The sequence below is a fragment of the Trachemys scripta genome, chromosome 9 (assembly GCF_013100865.1).
Source record: "Trachemys scripta elegans isolate TJP31775 chromosome 9, CAS_Tse_1.0, whole genome shotgun sequence".
NCBI lineage: Eukaryota > Metazoa > Chordata > Testudines > Emydidae > Trachemys > Trachemys scripta.
The window spans coordinates 11,785,307-11,809,251 of NC_048306.1; the positions used below are offsets into that span (position 1 = coordinate 11,785,307).

Below are 23,945 nucleotides of genomic sequence, written 5' to 3' on the forward strand. Positions count from 1 at the left end.
AGGCCCAGATCCTGAAAGACATGTAGGCACCTAATTTCCATTTGAGGATCTAACTCCCACTGAGTTCAATATGACCTGGGTTTCACCCTAAATCTTTTGTTGTATCTATTGACATTGGGGATAAAAGTATATTGGCTCAGCTCAACCCCTCCCTTGGGAAGCCATGGGAGCAGGCTAGCTGGGAGGAGGAAATCTCTGCAAGGAACCCCTTGCCAGATTTCATCACCTGTCAAGGGCGTGAGGTTTGCTCCCATGGAAAATGTCACAGGTTTCACCCCAAATTCCAAGCGCTTCATAGGCCACCAGTGCCTCTGCATAGGCTCTGGTCCCCACCTCCCCAGTAACAGTGCCAACTTCTGACAATGGCTACCCCCAAGACCCTAGCTGGAGTTTGTGGAAACATAAGATAGCCTCAGCATGTATTACCTTCCAAGATTAATTTCCTTGGTGCCAGCAGGGGATGATTTGCATGCCCGTGGCTTTGTTACTCCTAACACAGTCCCTCTCTCTGTGATTTCTGGGCTACGTGGATGGGGACGTTGCCCGGTCGGGGAGCGGAATGGAAGGGGCATCCTCATTCCATGTGGAAGTGGGGTGCTCAACTCACCAAGGGTTCCCTCCACACACACATCTTGCTGGGAGGACAATCCGGATCTGTGGTTTTAGTTACCCAGAAAGTCTTTCTAAATGAATTTAAAATATGGAGGTATCTCACATGGTCCTCTCTCACTGTGTGAGATGCTATCGTGTGGTGTTACTGTACGTGCTTATAGCACAGTCACAACATAAATGTTACATTTTTAAAGGAATTTCTTTAAAACTGCAGCTATAACAGAGTACCCTAGTTTGCTACTGTACTTCATTGTTTAAAGACTAGAGACACAATCACACTTTAGAAAGGTGTCTAGTTTGTGTTCTACTGGCCTAATTTATCATACTCAGCACACCAACACACAAAAGACTGTGCACAAATATATCTAACCCCTTCAAGAATGGCTGTGTTTTTCTCTCGGGATTTTGGTGACATGTCCAATCCTTTCCTCAGGGCTTTGCTCACATTGCTTAAGAAAAACACTAACTAAATATGCTGCCTCATGACTTGATCCTGCAAAAGCAGATCCTCTGGGGCCACTGGATCTGATGTTCTTTATATAGAAGCTTGGTAGAATTTAATTTTTCTTAAAAAAAAAAGACGGGTAATATTGATGCTTATTTTAAGCAATTTTTTTCAGTTTTTGTGGATTTAAATTTTCACAGCTGTGGGAAATTATGGGAGGGCTAGACAAGAATTATTTAATGACAGTAGACATTGAGATTCAAACGTTAAAGCTTTACCATAGTTAAAACATAAATTGTCACCATCACGTGTCAAAGTATACAAAGTAAATATCCTTAAACCAAACTCTAATAAATTCTCCAGCAGCATTTTTCTTACTTTGCATATCTGGAAATTTCAATGATCATCAATGGGAATTTTTTTTGGTCAGTTTGTGATGGTGAAATCGATGTTTACAGACCTTTACAGATAAAAATCTAATTCTTCCAAGCCTATTTACATACATACAAACATGCATAAACGGAGTTAACCCTGAAGAGAATTGAGTTTACATTTTGATTGTGTCTTCTAAGTTAATCGCTGGACTTCCAAGGTTTCCTTAAGCAGAGATATTTCAAGGACTCTGCATTTCGGATGGGACATAATTTGCCCTACTGGGGCGTAGGACACTGCCTTTTACAGTTAAAAGACTACAAATGATACCATTGGATATGTTTCAAAGTCACGTGTCATCCATTTATCAGCCACCAATTTACTACTGTGTTCCAAATTCTGTCTTCAGATACAAGGATAATGGCATGCATGTATCTGAGGACAGAATTTAGAAATACATAAATTAAAAAGCTAAACCCCTTGCAAACCAGGGTGACAAGTTCTGCCTCTGGTTGCCAGAGGAAAGGCAGGATAATACTGTTACTAAATCACAGCTGAGCAGTTTTCTGATTGCTGCCTGTTTCCCTATGAACCCATTATTTCATTTTGGAAATGCAGCATATACTCAAGGAAGGGTCATTTGTACAGCACCGTGGAAGCCTGCCATAATATTCCCTTAACTCCTGGCAAATAGCACAGTGCTCAAGGAGTTCACTCCAGTGGGAGTTCAAATTAGGCCGTTTCAAGGAAAGCCCTGAAGTTAGCGTCTGTAGGCATTTCCAAGGTGAAAACACATTATTTATGCTCTAGATATCCAACATGCAGAACAGGCTCTTCTTCCTAACTATGAAACGTTCTTTCATTAGACTAAGAATGCTGGTGCTGTGAAAGTATCTAGAGAAAAAGCTTTTGTAGCTTCACCAGAAACTCCCCTCTGTCCCACATTGTTCATGTGAGCATGCTCTTGTCCTGGTTAGGCTGCATGGACGGGTCAAGGTGCGCATGCTCTGACATGCTGCATGTCCCTACAAAACAAAGTTACACACAACTTAGTGTGTTTTAAATCAGACTTTTAAAAATATGTAAATATCTATGTAGCTATGTCCCAAGCTTCTAGGCTTATACTAGCTGCTCATTCCTCAATCAATACTTGAGTGTATATAAATAAAACCCAGGGAATTTTGTGGTTGCACTAAGGGTCCAGGAACAGCTATAAATGAGGTCCAAGCAGTAGTTTTCATAAGGACAATAAGAATCATTCTGATATGAGCAGACTACTTCTTTGCATGAACTGGGCTGCAATTATTTAATGAACCAATAAAGTGTGTTGATATAGCAATGTCATTATCAGATGCTTTGGCTAGAGTGCTCCATTTCTTTGCATCAACATCCTTTCTGCTTCCTAGTAAAGGACATCCAAACCACCCCACAAAATCATGCTTTTAATAATTTTGACGAATGTGAAAGGACAAAAGTACCCCTATACTTGCGTTATATGAAGAAAACACGCTCTCTCTATTTGTGTGTAGCCCCACATATCTGAAATATCTCACCAATTAAATACAGATAGAGTAGCTCTACAATTTTAATTTCCCACTGGATTTGAGTTTCCTCATTCCAATTTCTGATTAATGGATTGGCCACACTGGTCCCACCTTAAAGACTACAAGAGGCTGCTATTTTTAGTTTTCCTGCCCTAGATCTGTCAATTATCTTGCAAGTATTTGCCACCTTTCTCAATCACTTAAGATATTCTAATAGACCAGGGAAGTTTACTATCCAAAATAATTTTGTTAAAGAATGAGACCATATATTTAGAATCAAGCAAGTGGCAGCTAGCTAGAACCCTGAGTTAACACACAAGCCTTTCACCTCTGGAAAAACGAGGTTGAAATTCATAATAGGAAAATCTTCAGCACAGTTCACAACGATTGTTGTCAGAACCTGGTTAAGTGTGGAAGTTTCAAGGGAACAGGATCTCTCGAAAAACTTGCAAGTTCTTCTTAGGTTTGGCCATGCAAGAAATGTGGCGACTTGAGTTTTGTAATATTTCAATGCTTTTGGCCTGACCCAAGAATTTCAGAGGAGCAAGAGTATGAGGGAGCATTGGTGGGAAATGCACGCTTAAAAGAAAATACTAAATGGGGCTCTTCAAAGCCCCCAAAGTTTAGGATTTGGCTTGAGCTGGACGTCAAGGCTTGGGTCAGTTTGCCTCTAGATGAACTCTGACTCCAATCACAAGTGGAACATCTGGTGCCACAGGACAAGACCCCTGTCAAACTCATTATGATTGACAATTTCTACTCCAAGAAGCCGTAGGCTGGGATAGTCAAGACCACTGCAGACAGCGGTGTAGTAGTAATATTGGAAGTGTGGTGGCCTAAGGTTGACTGGAAGGATGGTTTGGAGGCCAGTGGCTGAGTCCTGGCCAGCAGGAGAGGAAGAGAGAAAGAGTGCCCTCCTTCCAAGGATAAACTGCCCTGTTTGTCTGCACAGCTCTTGGTGGTGGTCTGTGAAGAGCTGATTAGTCCCTCAGAGCTGTCTTCTCCTTGCTGACCTAGCTGTTAAACTCCATTCAAAGAAGTTAAAAATCCATTCAGATACTTTTCCACTGTCACTTTGTGCATGTAAGCCGTTCCTGTAGACACCCAAAGAATGCTGTGTGATTGTGAAGGGTAGGGGAAGTGGTTGTGCGATCCTGAATGGGAAGGGGAATAGCCACCGGACCATCTTTCTCTTACGATGCTATCCACCTGAAGAAAAAGTTGGAGCGCCCCTGCTCTAGTGCACAGCAGAGCATCCTGAAGAAATGTCAGCTGCCATTTCATTAGCACAAAGCGGCTGTAAATCTATTTAACTCTGCTGACTTCAGTTTACACCCTTGGGGGATCTGCCTCGAAATCCCGACCTGTGACAAAGCAGCGTAGTCCCCATGTATGCCCAGTACACAGTAGATCTTTACAAGCCACCTAAATGTTTCTGTGGGTTTGCTGTCTCACCGCTTTAAGCAATGAGGGAGGGGGATTTGCAAAGGCACAACGGGTATTTAGGCACACAACTGCCCTTGACTGTTCTTTGTGCCTTTGAAAATCTCCAGCTAACCCTGGATTCAATGGGAATATTCTTGTAGACAGCTACTGATGCCCAAAATCACGAACTCCACTTTTCAGAGCATGCCGTAAGAGTTGGCATACATGCAAACCTTACTGCAACTGCTTTTCTGAAGCTAAAGGTAATAAAACACTTAGTTCCTTATATATCACCTTGTATTTCTGCCTCTGGGGCTCCCTCTGTAATTTTGTCTGATCTTTGTTCATCTTCTAAAAGGAAACACCTTGGGACAAGGACTATGTCTTGTACAGAGCCAAACACTGCTGGCACTTACCGCACATTCAAATAATACAATCAGACAATCTCATAATAGCTACAAGTTCATCCATGCTTTAAAAATCGTTAGAGACAAGATCCAGGAAAATGTTTGACACCACAGGATGATAAATGAAGCCAGCTTTAAAATTTTGTTGCTTCCCAAAGGGGGAAAAATGAGTGCAAATCAATGGAGCGCATTTATAGGAAGAAGAAAAGAGAGCTTAAATATTTAAGCTGATCATATATGCACCAATGTTACTTTGGAGGAAACATTAAGATTGCTTTTTAAACTGTAATGTTATGCCCTTCTTAAGAGCATGCAGCTCCAATTCAGGCTAAAGGAATGCACTTTCCATGGCATCAGATCTCCTGCAGGCTGCTGTCTCCATTTTGCAATCCAGCTTCCAATTAGATTCAATACTCACAGATAGAACTTTTCTTTTCCTAACCATACTGGGTAATGGTTCTTTTATCAGTGATTGTTTCATACTAACGTTAGCATGTGGGATGTAGAAGCTCAGTGTATCCTACGGCATTAAACATTAATACAGCATAGAGGCGGATGTACTTGATGTGTTTTAATTTTACCCTGCAGCTTATTATTTGGGTTGGAAAATGAAGAGGATACTATTTGTCAGAGGAGAAGGAATGTACAGTATCTAGTCTGTTGGTATAGCTGTGTCTACGCTGTGTGTGTGTGTGAGCATGGGGGTTGTTGGCCTAGCTATGTTGATCAGGCATGTGGTTTTTTCATACCCCTGACCGACATGGCTACGCACGTATAAATGTAGACCAAGCCTGAAGCTATGCCTTCACTAGAAATGCTGCAGCTGCAGTGTAGACACTTACTACAGTGAAGCAAGGGGTTCTCTGGTCACTGTAGTTAATCCTTCTTGCCGAGAGGTGGTAGCTAGGTTGGTAGAAGAATTCTTCCATCCACCTAGCATTGTCTACACCAGGGGTCAGGTTGGCTTAACTAGGTGGATTTTTCACACCCCTGGAGCAATGTAGCTGGGTTGACCTAACTTTTTAGTGTAGACCTGGCTTTAATATATACAAAAGTGAACCTATTCTTAAAATGATTCTTAAAGTGGTTTTGCTGCTCAGAGCTATGGTGGTAGCACAGTGAATATGGTACCATGCAGGCATCTGAGTTCAAGACAGAGGTAGGTCTCACGCTCTTACGGGTGGCTGGAAGCCCTCTAGAAAAGATGGGCCTCTGATGTAATTCTACCAATTTAACCGAGTAACTCTAGATTTACACCAGTATGGGAAATGAATTAGGTCAGTTTTGCTATGATTTGCTTGTGACTTAAAAAAAAAATAAATGAAGAAAAATAAGAGTTCACAGAAATAGAAAGCCAATCAGGTGAAATTTACAAATGCAAAAACCTGCCAGAGGTGGGTTTTCTTTGTTCTTAATTACAACATTAACAACTGGAAACCTAAACAAAAAAAACAGTCCCGATGAAAAATAATCAGACCCTCCTTTTTAGCATTTGTGAGGCCGGATGAAAACATGGATAGCCTGATAACCCATCTAACGCCATATCTAATCTGTTGTACTTTGAATAGATGATAAAAATAAAGGACAATTTGATAGGATGTTATGGTTATAGACCCATTAAATTACTGTACTTTCTACATATTGTGAATTTCTATACAAAATACCGTGGATATGAAAGATTCAAAGTAGGAAACAGCCGCACTTTTTCATTCCTTTGTAACCCACTAAAATGACTACCTGACACAAGAATATACCTATTGGAAGGCCTGCATCCTCGTATACAATCTCTGACGGCGTAGTAAACCCTTTGTATTAATTTCATGGTGTTTATGCCATAAACAAATGTAGAGACCCTTTTATAATCGTTGATTGGCTCAGGAATGTACAGAAATACATGTATATCTATCTGCTCATTAGAAATCCGTTTTAATGTGCCATCAACCCCTTTCACATGGTCACAAACTTAATAAGGAACTCAGACTTCATACAACAGGATCTTACATTCAACACAGTGCTGTTTTTCATACTTACCTACAGATGCTGGCATTTCTCCCCACTGTAAAACAGTTTCCTTTGTGAAGTGCCCATATATATCAATGTAGACTCCTTCATCTTCATAGGTGAGTAGAAGTTCTGTTCCATTGGTATTAGGGAGGATAATAATGGCATGTGGGTGAATAGTCCCCTGGATCTGAAATCGTATTTTATTAAGATTTATATCAGAAAATGGACTGCAATTTTAGTGACTATATCCATCTAAATATCTTGGCAGAGCAATAAAAACAACTGACTCACCGCTCACAGAAAGTAAATACTTGGTTTATGATGGGCTGTATATTTTGCTAGCTGAAAAGGGCTATTATATTTCCCCCCTTTTAGATATTATTATGCTAGGTTTGTAGAGAAGTCATTGTTCAATTTTTCACTTTATATTTACAAGTATTACTTGGTATAAAGAAGCCAAGGAGCATCCGAGAGATACAATGAGATTTATTGACTTGTTCACGAAATGCTGGTATATAAAGTGACAGGAGTGTGAGCCGTATTTTAATTCAAAGATGATTTTAGAAGAGGATGGGAGACAACTTACTCGACTTCCCTATTCTAGGAACCCAACACTTCCATTTTCTGTGATAAACACCTAACATAACTCATGAGCTAAAACAATGATTCATTAGCACTTTTGATGCTAATATTTATGGTAGTTTGAAAGAATCACCTGAGCTTTCTAAATGCGAACATCTCTGCAAGGTCTTTCCCTGCTTCGCATACAGTGTCCTTAAACATAGAAAGTGCTACTTCAAATACTATTGGGTTTACATTTTACACCTGCACCACAGGAACGATGCATTGCATGCAATAAAACAATCAAACAGCAGAATGGGACCCAGAATCTCTCTCACACCAGCCAACACACTTCCCAAGAGCAAAAGGATTTATAAGAAGCATAGAGCTATGGAGGTGGAGATTTTATGGCAAGTACTTTCAGACAAAAAACAAAACAATAACTAAGCATTTCTAAAACACTAACAGGATCTTTTCCCTTTATGTAAACAATGAAATATCCTTGCAATCAGCATTTCCACAGGAAGAGACAGACAAGTGGAGCGTCATTTTTCACAAGCCAATAACACACGTATCTTTTCTTTTTCAACCCAATACACTTATGCACACTGTCATGGCACAATAAACAGAAAAGAAGCACGGAAGCTGTACTTGCCGAACTGAATACACTCAGGCCAACCACTTGAGTCCGTGTCTCCGCAACTACTATCCGTAACACTAAAACGGGTATCCAGAGTCGGAGAGCAATTTTAATGCGTTGCCTTGGTATTCTCATGAGCAATTGAAGCAGACGAGAAAGAGAGAGAGAGGGAACAGGGAAAAGAGGGCACAGAAAGCAAGCGTGTCTCAATTCAGTCTGTTAGATTAAAGTAAGTCTGAGCTGCCAACGCTGAAAACCTCCTTGTGATAATTATCATCTATCAGACAGTCCCCAAAATAACAAAATACTCCAACAGATACAGCCCACTGTAGCAGCACATTTATTTCTGATCCAAGACTCTTGAGGGAAAAAGTATTTTTAGCACACCCTGACTTACAGTCGAAGAGTGCACAAAAGGGAGTCACAGCTCTTCTACAGGTGCCCCATATTCAGGGCGTTCACCTGGGAAATATCTTTCCTGATGTACATCATTATATCTGGAGTGTGCTGCAAAACTAAATCCTTTAAAAAGGTTCACCTTGTCCCGTACCTTTTATCGATTGTGCTAATGATCTCTTTGACAAGAAATCATTTGCCATGCTTAGCAACCAAATTACACATGCAGTGGGCAGGCAATCCTGGTTAGACTTATAAACTAGTGTGAACTTTGAATGGTGCCATAATCAATGATGCTACTAGCTGTTAGATGAAAGAAACCACTTTAGGCCACGTATAAAAATAACATGGGTCTTTAGCAAGTGGACCAATAGAAATAATTGTTTTCAACAACTAGATATCTACATAAGTTACATTTTAATGCAAATGAGTTTACAAAATTAACATCACTGTAACTACTAGATTTACTGCATTGGCATAGTTTGGCAGGCGCTGCTTGTTTGGGTGCCTAGGAGTTGGGCTGGTCTTCAGCTGGGTTTCCAGAGATAAGATGCCATAGGAGTGGGTTTCTCTGTGTTGAAAGATGTAGAGTGGGGAGGTGGGGGGGGAGGATTACATATAAAAAGAGTAAAAAGTTTGGAGCACAGACGATAAAGTTTAGATCTGGAATCAAATCTCCTCAAAGTTCAGGGGATTTGCTTTGGCTCGTTTTGTAATTAGACCCCAATCCTGCATAGAAATCCCTACTAGTGGACTGCTGTCTCTGCACAGAGACTTACTGTGAGCACAGGGGTCCATCTGCATGGTGCTTCTAAAGTGTCCGAACACTAACATTTTGTCGGCTAGCCTAAATTATACATGTTCTTAGAAGATAACCTAGATCCAAACCACTGATCTAATCACCATTAACCTATAGCCATGAGGAATAAATAAGGAAACAACTCAATTATTTCAGCCTTAGGAAGTAATATCTTACATGAGTTGGCAAGTACAGGTCATACACAGACCCAGAGTCCACATCGATAGCGTGAAATCCCACTTGCGAGCCATAGATCACTTTTAATCTTTGTCCATTTTCAACTGTCAGGTCAACTGACAGTGGTTTGTGATGAAGTGAAGTGAATGACTGGAAAGAGAAAAGTCAGATAAAATTATAAACCCATTCTGAATATAGTAACTGCTAATGGAGTCGCTGGTTTCTGGGTTTGTTATTTTTACATTTATAAATATGACCTTTTTCAATATTTACTAGAACTCAAAAACTGGGTGGTTATATGTCACATTTACATCAGTGTCCCTGTTCCTGTGTTACAACGGAATCTTCTTACCTTCCTTTATCAACCAAAAGGTGCAAGTTACTGAGAAGTGTAGAAGAACAACAGAGGAAGGTGTGAGGATAAACGTACCGAAACCTCAAAAGATACTGGAGCTGTAAAGATATTCCTAGGCAGCACTTTATATCCTGACCCTAGTTTATTGTAAATTAGTACATTCAATGATCTATTAACTAGACATATTAATTATATACTGAAGACAAAGGAATTACTACTTCTAATGTATCTTGTAAAGAGTCAGTTTACTAAAAATACATCCCTATACCAGACACAGGGTCAAATTCTCTTCTACGATTGTAATCCCAATGATTCTATATCTAAGGGCAGAATTTGGCCTTACAGCTAGTATCTGCTTATCTAACTCAGGTGATTAGTCCCATGAACTGCTGGATAAATCAAACAAAATTTGTCCCTTGTCTGAGCCATGCCATCTTCTAGTACTTCAGCATTCTTATTTCATTTCTCTGTTAATCAAACATCTGAGTTTGTGATTTCCTGACTCAGAGAAACGTTCTGCTCCAATCAACTTTCTACTGTTTATTTTGGATGAAACCCAAAAGTTTGTTCAGTCTCTGTCACAAGTATCTTGATTCCAAGGAAAGGTTTAGGTGTTTCTTTCCTCATACTTGAAATTCAATTTTGTTGACAGTACCTTACTGATTTTGTAAACTAGAAGCTGAATTATATAGCTGAGCACGATGGCCATCAGTCAAATTTCTGTGCTAAATTTGATTAATTTCCGGTGACATCTCCAGAAGTGCTCAGTGCTGGCTATATTCTGCTCCCACTGAAGTCAATGGGACCTTTCTTACTGATCTCAAGGGCTGGGATTTTAGGATTAAAGAATCCTAAGGGAAGTCAGGTATCCAACTCCTATTGACTTGCATAAAGTTCCTAACTCCTTTAGGTGCTCTAACCCCTCCCCCCCCCGATTTTTATAGGGTATTAGACCAACATTGAGCACTTTTGAAAAGCCAACTCTTAGGAATTATTTCCCCTTACTTTTGGGGCAGTTCATTTGCTTGTGTGTCCAAACACATATTTTAGACAAGATGTTTTAAACAATTGTTGATTGTTAGTAAAAGCATATCTGCAATGTTTAAGAGACAATTTGACACGTGGCATTTGCATGGTGAGCAAAATGATCTAAATTAAAAAAACGTTTACTCGTTTGCTCCTAAATTAAAAATAAATGTTACACAAAGCAACAAAATCTGGAGCAGTCGGTGGGGGGTAAAACAGCGGGTGCTAATGATATCTTTAAACCAAGATGAGGTCTTACCTTAAAAGCCATAAATTTGTGATAGGGCTTTGGAGCCCAAGCATACACCTCCACAGAGCTTTTCAAAGCAATAACAAGAAATTTGATTCTTTCATATTTCACTACAATACAAAAGGAACAATTATTTCGGTTTCAGATGGCCCATACAAATCAAAAATACTTCGAGTTCAGAGTCTGATGCCCTTAATCACACCCAAGAATTTCAATGGGACTATTTTTGGAGTAAGGCACTGTTCACTGAGTAATGGGATTGGACGCTGGTCGTTGATATTTAACAACTACTTGTAAAGAATCTCTTTTTTACTTTGAACCTACAGTTCAATGACTTTCAGTAACACGGCCAATGCTTATTGCTATTATTAATATTTATTTATCACCCAAATGTACGCTAGCTACCTTACATACAATCAAGACAGGTCAGTGCCCCCAAAACGCTCGATCTAAGGCCCTGTTCCTGCAAGCACTTTTGTATGTGTTGAAGTTACTCACATGCATAAGTGAATACAAGATTGGGGCCTACGGGGTCACTATACAGACCCAAGAGAGGAAGGAAGCAATGCAAAATTATTATTTTATTGAAGTCTACACTTGGGCCTATACCGTGATCTGCTGCTCAAAATTCTTTACAAAGGTGGTATTTTAAAGATGGGTAAACTGAGGCACAGAAAGATCTGTGCAGTGTTCGCAAGCAGTTCATTACTAGTATTCGTGATGGGAAGTCAAAGCTTTTAGACTCAATGTATACAGGTCAGAGGATAATTTTCTGTTCCTGGGTTGGACAAGAAACTCTACAGTCAGATTTCCGGCACGAATGCTTAACAATTATAATAGTGATATCTTGTACCTAGTGCCTGATCCAATGCCCATTATTGGACTCATTCCATTACCTTCAATGGGCACTGAGCTGGGCCGTTCTATAGCACCTTTGCTGTACAGATCTCAAAGCAGTATAAAAAAAATTAATGAATTAGTCTTCACACTGCCCCATCAACTAAGCAAGTCTATTATTCCCATTCTCAGAAAGGCTAAGGGCTCTATCGTGGCTTTATGGCAATGGCCATAAGACATCATCCCCACTTCCATACTCTTTTGGTTAAGTGTGGGTATTGCAGGAGTGTAGGGAGGCCCCCAGGCCCATCACGCGAGGTGCTGTACGAACAAATAACAAAAAGCCTGCCATAATGGTCTCGATCATCCACTTCTGCTTCTAGCCAGCAAGTTGGCCTCAAATTGCTGCTAGAGACTGGGGAAATCATCGGATAAACAGTGGTGCAAACTCTTCCATAGACAATTGCTTTTTGAAAGGATTTTCTGTCATACAACAGACCCCCACCGGCATTACTTAGCGACGCTATCAAGCGCACGTTGTGATATCTTCTAGGCTACAAAAGGAGGGCCAGCGGTTTGCTGAGCTCTTTCGCGGAGCTCTAAAGGCTTTATTCTCATCTCAGCGTGTGTGTTGGCGGTGGCCTCCCCATGTGTCGAGCTCAACGAGCATTTCAGAGAGGATCGATTTCTTTGAGTTGGTTAAACTCACGTTGGGCTTATGAACAGTAAACGCAGAGCCGGGCACTGAAAATTACGGCTTTTTGGGTCTGTTTTATTTTAATTCTGCCAGACATGAGCATTTCCCTCGGAAATAGAACAGGCCACAAGGGTGTTGCTTTCCTACACGTTTCTGCCTCCTTTTACATTCAGTGTCTGTGAGGCAAATTACAGTCAGGTTTAAAAAAGACGCAGGTGTTACCCGAGTTAGGTAAGAATCATTTCTGGGGGAGTAAGGGTGTGCTCAGCACATGCTGCTCAAACAGGACCATTTCACACAGGCACAACACATAATAGCAGCTGGGTGAAGGGGTGGGGCTGGACGAGGATGGTATACTGATGAGAAAGGCCAACCTACGCAGAGAAAATAAAAGACAGCCTTTTCTTGCTCTTTACAGGAAAGGTGCCCGTAAGGACAACGGTCAGAATACACAAGGATTTGCAAATAGCAGCCACTGCTCTTCCAAAGCGGCAAAGCAACAGAGACAATCCCTGTCTATCTGAGTACGGAGAGAGAGGAACACATTGCATTTTGCTGCAGGTCAAAGTTGAGAAGGGGATGCTGTCTGCAAAGTCCAAGGGCATCCGCACAGCTCCTGTAGACATGACCACATTTTGGTAAACTGGAAATGTCAAGGTGCAGAGAGGCTTTTTGTCTGAGGTTTGCAGGGGGTTCTCCAGATGTTAGAGGTTTTCTGGCTCCCCGAGAGTCTTTTGTATGACCATTTTGTCAAATTACTTAAGGTATTTTCTATCTCATGTCCCTCCTCCCAGAAGCTGCAAACAAGTGTACATTTATATTGATGTACACTGTTCTTTATAAAACCTAAAAATGAGCCATTAGAGTTGAAAATAAATGCAGTTGCACTAGAATTACAAAGGAAGTAACTATATGTTCACACGGATCTATTTAGCTTTCGATCTCCAATTTCATTCTAAACGATGCCAATTTTAAAGCACTGTGTTGTAAAAGCAAAGCAATAAAACAGAGTATAAGGCAAAGACCACCCCATCCCAACCACCCACCCACACATTAGTTTGCTATATTGCTTGGGAAAACACAACTATAATATAGTGTCTTTTAATACAGTCAAACCTATTTTATGTTCTGCTATAGCATGCATCACTGAAATATCTTCAGTGCTAAAGTATTAATGACTGTCACACATACTGGTGTTCATCTTCAAAGGGGCTCTATGCAGAAGCCGAATAAAAGCCAGATGATATTTCAGTGATGGTCAGATTTTATTGCATACTTAAGTATAACGTTGATATGTATATTTAGGGGTTATACAATATAGGGACAGGGACGGATTGTGGGACACCCATCCTAGTCAATCACCTGCAGGCATCCCATTGATACTGTTACCGTGCGGGTACTTGGGGCCAGAAGAGGAGATGGTATGACGGAGGTGAAAAATGTCACTACCAATGAGGATGCCAGCCAACCCCAGAATGTTGAAATCACTGGCTGAGCAACAAAAGTGTCCTGCCTTTCAGTTCCGCCAGCCTTCGCAGGCTGCAAAGGGAGGAGCAATGTGGAATTAAAGGGAGTGGGGTGTCCATGATGTACTGCACGCAGGTTTGAAGCAATGTCCAAGCCCAGGTATAATTTTTAAATAAGGGTGAAGGAAAACGTGGTCAATACGTGGGATCAGATAGGAAAGGAGAACTGTGTAGCGCTGCCTAGGAACAAGACTCACCGACTTTGTAGTGCACGCAGCCTTCCAAGTCTCCCACGGACACCCAGCCTTGCCGCTTCTCCACCTCTGGATCATTGCGCAAAATCTTGTTTCTCAGCCAGGATAAATAATACACCCTCAGCTTATTCTTTTTGCCTGACATGCACAGATCAGAAAAAGAGGCATCCCATTTTACTTCAGAGCAGTATAAACCTCTTGCATTCAGCCTCTGGGTCTATTATGACCCAGAGTGCAAAGAGATTTGTGTCGTTTCACGTGAGACATGAGGCCAGCAGTGCAGAAGAGGAGACCCCATGTGGTGCCGATGTCCGCCACGGGACTGACACATCGATTGCATTGTGGCTGTTGCACACCCGTACTTATTTTTTCCTCTTTTCCCAATCTTCATACTTCACACAAAGCTTTTCCCTTACACCCACAGAATGGCTGCCCCTAGACCCAGGCCTGATGCGAGAGTAGAACATCTGACATCTGTCACACCACTCTGAAGGGAATGTTACAGACATGGTCTGGAAAAGCCATTCTGGATGGGGGAGTTTCGTCAGTTCCAATTCATTGTCAGCCTTCATTGTAGGCACCTATTTTCTTTTGATTTCTGTTGGAGGGTGTGATGAGGTGCCCACCCCACACAAGCCCTGGGGAGGTTGAAGGGCTAGGCAGGCCAATTAACTGCCCAGGCTGCACCTGAAGAAGGAGACAGGGAGCAGGCCACTCACTGGAAATGGGCGCAGCTGGGCAGGAACAGGATGGGGCTGTATAAAGCCCAGAAGCTGAGAGCAGCAAGGGGTCAGAAGGAAGTAGTCTACAGTCACTGCCTGGGAGGAGGGAGGTTGGTCTGGCAAACCCAGAAAGAGGGGGAAGCCAGATAAGGAGGACGAACCCCAGGGAAACAGCAGCAAGGGGTAGGACCGTACAGACCTTGGCTGCTTGTCATAGGAACCTTGGCCTGGAACCCAGTGTAGAGGGTGAGCCTGGGGTCCCCTGCCAGCCACTGGGAAGTAGTGCAGGGTGTTGGCCACACCAGCCAGCCAACTGGTCTGGAAGGACTTTGATTTGCCTGGAAGGGGAGGAACTAAGTGGGAGGGCCAAGCCACAAACAGGAAGCTGCAGCTCCGGGAATAAGAGGGGCCTCAGGGTAAAATAGATGACGGGTAGCGACACCATCAGAGGAGGGCAGCGCCTGGCAAGAGCTAATCCTCAGAGCCACCAGGAGGAGGCGCCACCACCTTATGACGGGGGGGGGGTTATTTCGTGATTCCTTATCTCAGGAAGTCTTTTTAATTTTGTTTTTAGACCTATATAAGGCAAATAGCAATTTAGAGTCAAGAGAGAGGCTCAAAAGGGATGCTGCATCACGTGGAAAGTCAGAACGAGCGAATCTGGGAAGCATGGACTTCAGCTATGCCAAATGCACTGTGTCCAACCTGTGTATAAATAGAAGTTATTCCAATCCTCCCATCAAGGGCCCGATCCTGTGAGGTGCTGAGCGTTCTCAGCTGCCATGGCAACCAATGGGAGTGGAGGACCTCAGCACTTGCAGCGTAGGGCCCCACATGATTCGTTTGCCCTCTTGTCAGCCATACATTGATGTGATGTAACAATGTTTTGGATGGAAATCTGCTTAGAGCGACGCTCACATGTCATATAAACAATTAACCAAACACAACTTCCTTAGCGGCAATAAAATGATGGGAAGCAGTCAGTTTTAAACATTTTTATATCCCACAAACCATTTTACACAGTAAGCATGTAATGGCAGATCCCAGGTCACAGCTGAATTTGGAAGGAGGATGCAAATATTGGAGATCCAAAGAGTGCTTTCCTATTAGCAAAAATAATTGTCCTGCTTTGTCCTACAAGAGGAAAGTCGATCACCTAATTCATAACCTAATTCCTCTTTATAATTTATAAAGTGGGTCAGATGCTTTTAGACACTGAACAAACCTGATATGGTGATTAGCACATTGAGTCCTTCCAGAACATCCATTTGCTGGAATCGTCTCCTTGTGATCAGCGAGTAAACCCTTCCTTGTCCACTTCGGTCCAGCAGCCATAACCCATTCTCCGTCCCCACCAGTAAATTTACTCCTGTTCGTACATAAAAACCACTGTAAATTGTCTACTGAGTCATAGCACATTTCAGCATTAATTGCTTATCTATAACTGACTCTGTTTGGACTTCCTTCTATTAGCTGCCTCAGATATATTATCTGGCACTATGCAGATGACCTTGTGAAAAGTGAATTACAAAATTCTCACTCCTTCAAAATGCAATAAAGCCCCAATCCAGCTAAGTACTTAAGTACACATGTAACTTTAAGCATGAGTAGTCCCCCTGAAGTCAACGTGGATTTAAACTGCTTTGTGATCCCAAAAGCAGACTGTGACTATCGCAAAACCTCCAACTCCACTAATGCTCCTGCGTTAGGCAGGAGGTCAGACTAGACAATATAATGGTGCCTGCTGACCTTAAAATCTATGAACCACCTCCAACCTCAAATTCAATGAGGGGTAACAGTCCCAAGCACGGGGCACACTAGAAAAGGAACAAATGATGCCAGGAAGTGGATTGTTCAGGAGTGAAATTTTCCGTGTTTCATAAAGACGCTTTCAAATGCCAAATTAATGGAGTGAATCCATCTGAAATCTAATTATTCTGAAGTGAAGGCTCCAATGGGCTGCTGACATGAACTGACACCCACTGGATGGGGATTCAGTTTGGCTGGCATGATTGGTAAGGTTCCTAATCAGTATGTGGTAGTGGAAATAAAATGGCATAAGCTATCACACTGCACAAAACCATCGTTTCTACTGGCAAAGCTCCGATGAGGACCTGGCGTTGTTCAACCTCAGCGTACATGTAATTACAGACTTTGCTACGCTGTTCTGTTCTTAATTTAAAATCTTGGCCTCCTTTAAACATGCATTAAACAAAACTGAAGCTGTAAACTGGAAATCCGCATTTCCTTTGGATAGCGTTTCCCCTATTTCATTCATTTATTTTGTTTTTCATGCGAGACTCAAGCTGACTGGAGGTAAATATTGTGTCAGCTCCACAGAGCTCATCTTCTTTCTTCTCCTAAAACAGATGGATGATTAAAACCATTTCAGAGCGAAGGCGCTAGGAAATGCGGGCCCTGTCCACAACTGGGCTAGAGTGGAGCAGCTCCCCTGGAGTCAGTACATCTGTGCTGATTTATACCCGCTGGGTTCTCTCTGTAAGTGCCTGATCCTGCAAGGTGCCGAGTACCTCTTGAGAAATTTGTGGGAGTCGAGGGGGTTCAGCCTCCTATAGAATCGATGTCTCAATCTGTTTTAGCTTCTAGAGACGATACCCATAGAAAGACTATGGCAGAGGTTCTCAAACTGGTCCCGAGCTCCATTCAGGTGGTCCACGGATAGTTCCCTCTAAGGTGTGCGCCTGGGTGGCCGCGCACAAGCGAATGAAGGGCCACCCACCTCATTAGTGGAGCCGCGCAGGTGTGGCTCCACTAATTAGGTGCCTGGACCCTGGAGAAGATGCACGTGTAAGGTGAGGTGGTGGCCTTGGGGGGAATAGGTGGTAGGGGGCCGTGGGGTGAGAAGAGGGGGTGGGGGGAATTTAGGATGTGCAGGGCTGCAGTGGCTAGAGAAAGAGGCCCGTGGCTGCTGTGGCAGGGGAAAGACCCCCTCCTGCCCAGCCCCAGCTCGGGGGTTGCTGCGGTGGGGTAGAGAGGGAGAGACCCCCACCTCCTTCCTAGCTCCAGCTTGGGGGCTGCCGCGGTGGGGGAGAGAAGGAGAGACCCCTCCCTCCTGCCCAGCCCCAGCTCAGGGGCTGCCACGGCAGGAGAGAGAGGGAGAGATCCCCCCTTCCCAGCCCCAGCTCGGGTGCTGCAATGGTAGGGGACAGGGGGGAGAAACCCCCCCTCCTTCCCAGCCCCAGCTCGGGGGCTGCCGCGGCGCGGGAGAGAGGGCACATCCATCACATTAGAAAGGTAAGACTACTGATCTTAAAATATGAGTTGTGTGTTTTTATTTGTAGGAAAAACAAGTTAATTATTATTACTTTTTTTTATATAGTGCTTTCATACAAAGCACTTTGCAAGAGTTAGCTAATGGTAAAAACAACATTTGGAAAGATCATTAAATGGTTCGCTGAGAGCCTCAGCAATTTTCAAGTGGTCTGTGAAAAAAAGAGTTTGAGAACCACTGATCTATGGAATATGTAGCGTATGTGAGGGGATGGCTTAACCCAGTGGTTCTCAACCAGGTGTACACATACCCCTGGGGTCTTCCAGGAGGTACATCAACTGATTTAGATATTTGCCTAGTTTTACAACAGGCTACATAAAAAGCACTAGCAATGTCAGTACAAACTCAAATTTCAGACAAAGGCTTGTTTAAACTGTTCTATGTACGCTGCACTGAAATGTAAGTACAATATTTATATTCTAATTTATTTTATAATTATATGGTAAGAAAGTCAGCAAGTTTTCAGTACTAGTGTGCTGTGACACTTTTGTATTTTTATGTCTGATTTTGTAAGCAAGTAGTTTTTAAGTGAGGTGAAATTTGGGGGAACGCAAGACAAATCAGACTCCTGAAAGGGGGACAGTAGTGTGGAAAGCTTGAGAACCACTGGCTTTAACCCATTCAGCTTCAGGTGTGGCATTATCTCCACTCCCCAGAACCTGATATTTGGGAAAGCTTGGCACAATCAATTCAGCACTTCATTCAGCTAAGTAAGATTCATAAAATATTGTGTGGCTTACTGTGTGGGAAACCTACTGGCAAGGTTTTAAAAACCCAGGTCCTGATGCTCTGGAAGGGTATGATGAGCTCTTGGCTCTTTCAGTGAGAAAGATTTTAATTTAGTGCCGTCACCAAAATGTCCTCCCACCCTGTTGCACAGAATGTTCTGCAATGTAGATTCATCTGGCTGTCACCTTCCACCTCTAAGGTGGCTACATTTGAGTGGTGCTGTTGGTAAATAGTTCATAGAATCATAGACTATCAGGGTTGGAAGGGACCTCAGGAGGTCAGCTAGTCCAATCCCCTGCTCAAAGCAGGACCAATCCCCAAACAGATTTTTACCTCAGATCCCTAAATGGCCCCCTCAAGGATTGAACTCACAAGCTTGGGTTTAGCAGACTAATGCTCAAACCACTGAGCTATCCCTCCCCCACTTTGGGATGAGAGGTGCAATACAAATGCAAAATCTCAGCATCGCCTATATTGTCAGAAACACATTGTCCCTCTGTTTTCTAACTAGACAGATGCCCCTTTATTTCTAAGCTTACCCCATAGAGCAGCACACAGGATCTCGGAATTAAATTTCTTCTTGTATTTGCGAATTTCTGGACTATCACTCTGTGGCCGGATATTTGTCGGGTTGACATTGACAACAGAGCCTTTCCTTGCATTCCCTCTCCTAATAGGCTCTGCTTTGGGGCTAGATGCTGGAAGAAAAGACACAGGGAGTCATGAAAAATGTCTCACACCTTGGTCACACCTCACACATGACTTGTTTAGTGCAATTTGAAAGCAACTCCAGAGAGCTGCATGTTTCAACACCCAGGGAATAATTTCTGCAAAACTTAACGTAGCATGAGGTAGAACCATATGTCTGCACAGTTTCGGATGTATTCATGAATATGCATTGGGCTAACACAAGAACAGAGCAATGCACACTTCATCGGGAACCTGGGCAGAAGCAGTGCAATGAAATCCAGCACTATTAACATGGATTTAGAGCAGAGTTGGGCAAACTAGGGCCTGGGGGCCACATCCGGCCCTTCAGACATTTTAATCTGGCCCTTGAGCTCCCGCTGGGGAGCAGGGTCCAGGGCTTGCCCTGCTCCACAGGTGCCGTGGCTCTGCACGGCTCCCGGAAGCAGAGGCATGTCCCTGCTCCGGCTCCTACACGTAGGGGCAGCCAGGGGGCTCTGCACGTTGCCCCCAACCCAAGTGCCGCCCCCACAGCTCCCATTGGCCGTGAACCGCAGCCAACGGGAGCTGCAGGGGCAGCGCCTGTGGATGGGGCAGAACGCAGAGCTGCCTGGCCTCGCCTCTGCGTAGGAGACAGAGTGGGGACATGCCGCTGCTTCCAGGAGCTGCTTGAAGTAAGCGCCGCCCAGCACCTGCACCCCTAAGCACCTCCCGCACCCCAACCCTGATCCCCCTCCCACCTTCTGAACCCCTCGGTCCCAGCCCAGAGCACCCTCCTGACCCCCAACCTTTCATCCCCAGCCCCACCCTACAGCCTGCACCCCCAGCTGAAGTCCCCACCCTCCCCACACACCCCAGTCCAGAGCCCTCTCGTGCACCCTGAACTTCTTATTTCTGGCCCCATCCCAGAGCCCGCACCCCCAGCTGGAGCCATCACCCCCTCCTGCACCCCAACCCCCAATTTTGTGAGCATTCATGGCCCACTATACAATTTCCATACCCAGATGTGACCCTCGGGCCAAAAAGTTTGCCCACCCCTGATTTAGAGTTTCAAAAAGTCACCAGAAAATTCCAATCTTAATTTCCAAGAATTAAGCCTGGTGCTTTTTGCAAAAGAGCCAGGCATGATGCATTTTACGATAGGAGCAAGCATACTCACGAGAGCTACAAGGAGGTCCTGCTGGACTGCTGGGAGGTGAAATTTGTAGTAGTCTAGGATCTATGAACGAAGTAAAGGATGTTGTAGATGATGAACTGCCCTTTGAGGGCGTACTTTCAGCACTTGATGTCTACAATGAAAAATAAGGTCGGCTTTCACTTCAGAAGTTGATAGCAGGGAACAGATATTGCATATCACTGTTGGTAACCAGAAAGCTCTCTGAGGTTTATATGAAACTGTACTTGACATAATTAGATATGAGCAACAATTCTGAAGCGCGAGTTTGTGGTACAAATTGAACTACAATGCAGGAAGCCTGAGCAAAGAGTTATGACAAGACACAGCATAGAAGTGAACTAATTGGTCCCTAGGGGAAGAGAGAGAGAAACAGACACCTTGCTTTTAGATCACTCCCTGCTGTCTGATTTGAAGTAGGACATTATTCAAACCTCTCTGCAGCCAGAGGATGCTGTTGTAGCAACCCAGGCCTGTTTTAAAGACCCGTCTCTTGAGAGAGTTATTACTTATTTGCACCGTTAATGTGATCCCTCACCTGGCAGTGCTGGTGATGTTCCTTTGATGTTGCTGATTTGCACCATCGGCACAGCAAAGAGAGGATGAGTAGAAAAGATAGCACCCTAGGACAGGGTTGAAGGCAGCAATCTAAGAGCATTAGCACCATGGGTAAAGAGAAGAAGTATACTCATGGAGTGCAGGGGAAGTATACTAATGTTTGTGTAGGGGGAAAAGGAGGGAGTAAAGAATAAGGGGAACGTAGAGGAGGAACGGATGGAGAAACAGGAGAGGAAGTAGGGATCGGGTTAGGGCACCCAAGACTTTCTACTCGCCCCTGGTTCAAGCCTCTTTGAAAAGCAAGGGGACCAAAGATCTCTTCTCTTGACGAGACTTGATCCATTGATTAAAAGCCCTTCACCCTTTGGCCCCTCTGCTGGGGAAAAGGAAGGACTGGAGGGAAATGCTCTTGCAGTGAATCTAATGAACACAGTTTGAAGCTATACCTTATTACTTACAGATTTGTTTTGAGGTCCTTGACTATTCTGGGTAACTTTTTGCTGGTTCGCCGAGGAGTCCGAAATTTGGCTTTGCTGTAGGAGATCCGGCAGGAGATAGTTCTGGTTGTGTATGCTCCAGAGTCCTTCCTGCGTGCTACAACTTTGTTTCCCCGCAATATGATTCTGCACATGAAAACAGACTGGGAAGTTACATTCACCAAGACATACTTTTGTTTCGTTGTGTAACCCTGGCTAGGTAGGACAGAAAGTAATGGTGGGGCATTGTGAGGGGAGGCACAGTACTTTATGTGGTACATCAGTTGAAGAAAATCAGCTTACAGCACAAATGTCAACCCGACAAAAATATTAAACTAAAATGACAGTGCACGGATGTGCTGATACATGGCAAGCATTTAAACAGCATCAATAATGCGCCTTATTTACAAAATAGCCTTCATTAATTAATTAGTAAATCTTCACATCCCCAAGTGGTAGGTAAGGAGGTACTGTCATCCAGGTAGAAAAAACGAGGCACAGAAACAAAATGATTTGCCCCTAGACCACAGGTGGAGTCGGCGTCACAGCTGGGATCAGAATTCATGAGTTCCTTGATCCCAGCCCTGTTCTCAGACCATATCTCATTATCGTCCTTGTCATTAAAACTTTCACTGACTGTAAGATTTGATTACGGCATAATCGCATTCAGTAAAGGGACAGTGAAAAGACCGGGAAGACTAAGAATTTCAGTCTTACCAATACAGCGCATTTGTGTACTGCTGCCTTCCTTAGTGGGATCACAGCCATCTGGATCGGCAAATACCTGTCAACTCAGTGGGTTTATAAGACACCACACAAGTAGCATCTATAGATGTGGTAGGGCAGAGGATTCTGGGTACACTGGCCACGTTTCAGGGAAAATGACTAAATATAGGGAAAGTAGGGCTAGGAGCCATTGGCCAGGGAGAAAGAGATGGACCTTGAGATGGGATTTGTAAAGGGTCATTGAGACACTGATATATGTTCTAGGTGGTGAGTGGAGTGCAGAAGGATTGGTCTACTGTGGAGGATGAAGGGGAAGGATCTGAGGACCATCTGTGCTGGGATGTAGGAAACAATTGGATGCTAAGTGTTATGCTAGAAATTTCCTATTGAATTATACTAAAGCAAAAAACCCCCCCAAAAAACAAAAAAAAGCAAAAAAAACCAAAAAACCCACTGGCTGACTCAGAAGCAGCAGTCTGTGTGGTTTGCTGGCTGATAAACAACCTAGTGAAGTAAACTAAGCCTTTGTGAATGCTGGCCAATATATCTGAAGACAAGCAGAGAATTCTAAATCGAAGTTGCTTGTCTTTTAAAAGCCAAATAACGAATTGGAAATTAAATGGATGCTGTGAAGCATTTTTTATTCTACTTTTTTTTTTAACTTGCCATTAGGCTAATATCCTGGGGTGTACTAACAGGAGTGTTGTATATAAGCCATGGGAGGTAATTGTCTCACTCTATGTGGCACTGGGGAGGCCTCGGTGGGAGTACTGTGTCCATTTCTGGGCACCACACTTTAGGAAAGATGTGGACAAACTGGAGAGAGTCCAGAGAAGAGCAACAAAAACGACAAAAGGTTTGGAAAACCTGACCTAAAGAAAAATTAAAAAAAACCCTGAGCATGTTTAATCTTGAAAAAAGATGACTGACGGGGGCACCTGACAATAGTCTTCAAATATGTTAAGGACTGTTATAAAGAGGATGGTGATCAATTGTTCTCCGTGGCCACTGAAGGCAGCACAAGAAGCTTCATCTGCAGCAAGGGAGATTTAGGTTAGATATTAGGAAAAACTTTCTAACTATAAAGGTAGTTAAGCTCTGAAGGAGAGGTTGTGGAATCCCCATCATTGGAAATTTTTAAGAACAGGTTGGACAAACACCTGTGAGGGAAAGGCTAGGTTTACTTGGCCCTGTCTCAGGGGACTGGATGTGGTGACTTCTCGAGGTCCCTTCCAGCTCTACATTTCTATGATTTGTAATCCCGTCTCTGATGCATGACCCTAGCGCTTTGTTGGTAAAACTTTTGTCCATCAA

At 43.3% G+C, this 23,945-nt stretch overlaps 1 protein-coding gene across 1 annotated transcript in view; it reads right to left on the bottom strand.

Annotated features, from left to right (window-relative positions):
- Window positions 1–23,945, bottom strand: part of NRK (Nik related kinase) — a 126,730-nt gene that overhangs the window by 4,493 nt on the left and 98,292 nt on the right. Inside the window, exons 22-29 of the mRNA XM_034781124.1 lie at window positions 21,888–22,052; window positions 20,857–20,986; window positions 19,550–19,708; window positions 16,215–16,358; window positions 14,271–14,405; window positions 11,023–11,123; window positions 9,383–9,532; window positions 6,837–6,996 (exon numbers count right to left, since the gene is read on the bottom strand). Of these exons, the coding sequence (XP_034637015.1) occupies window positions 6,837–6,996; window positions 9,383–9,532; window positions 11,023–11,123; window positions 14,271–14,405; window positions 16,215–16,358; window positions 19,550–19,708; window positions 20,857–20,986; window positions 21,888–22,052 (1,144 nt within the window). The remainder of the gene's footprint in view (window positions 1–6,836; window positions 6,997–9,382; window positions 9,533–11,022; window positions 11,124–14,270; window positions 14,406–16,214; window positions 16,359–19,549; window positions 19,709–20,856; window positions 20,987–21,887; window positions 22,053–23,945) is intronic.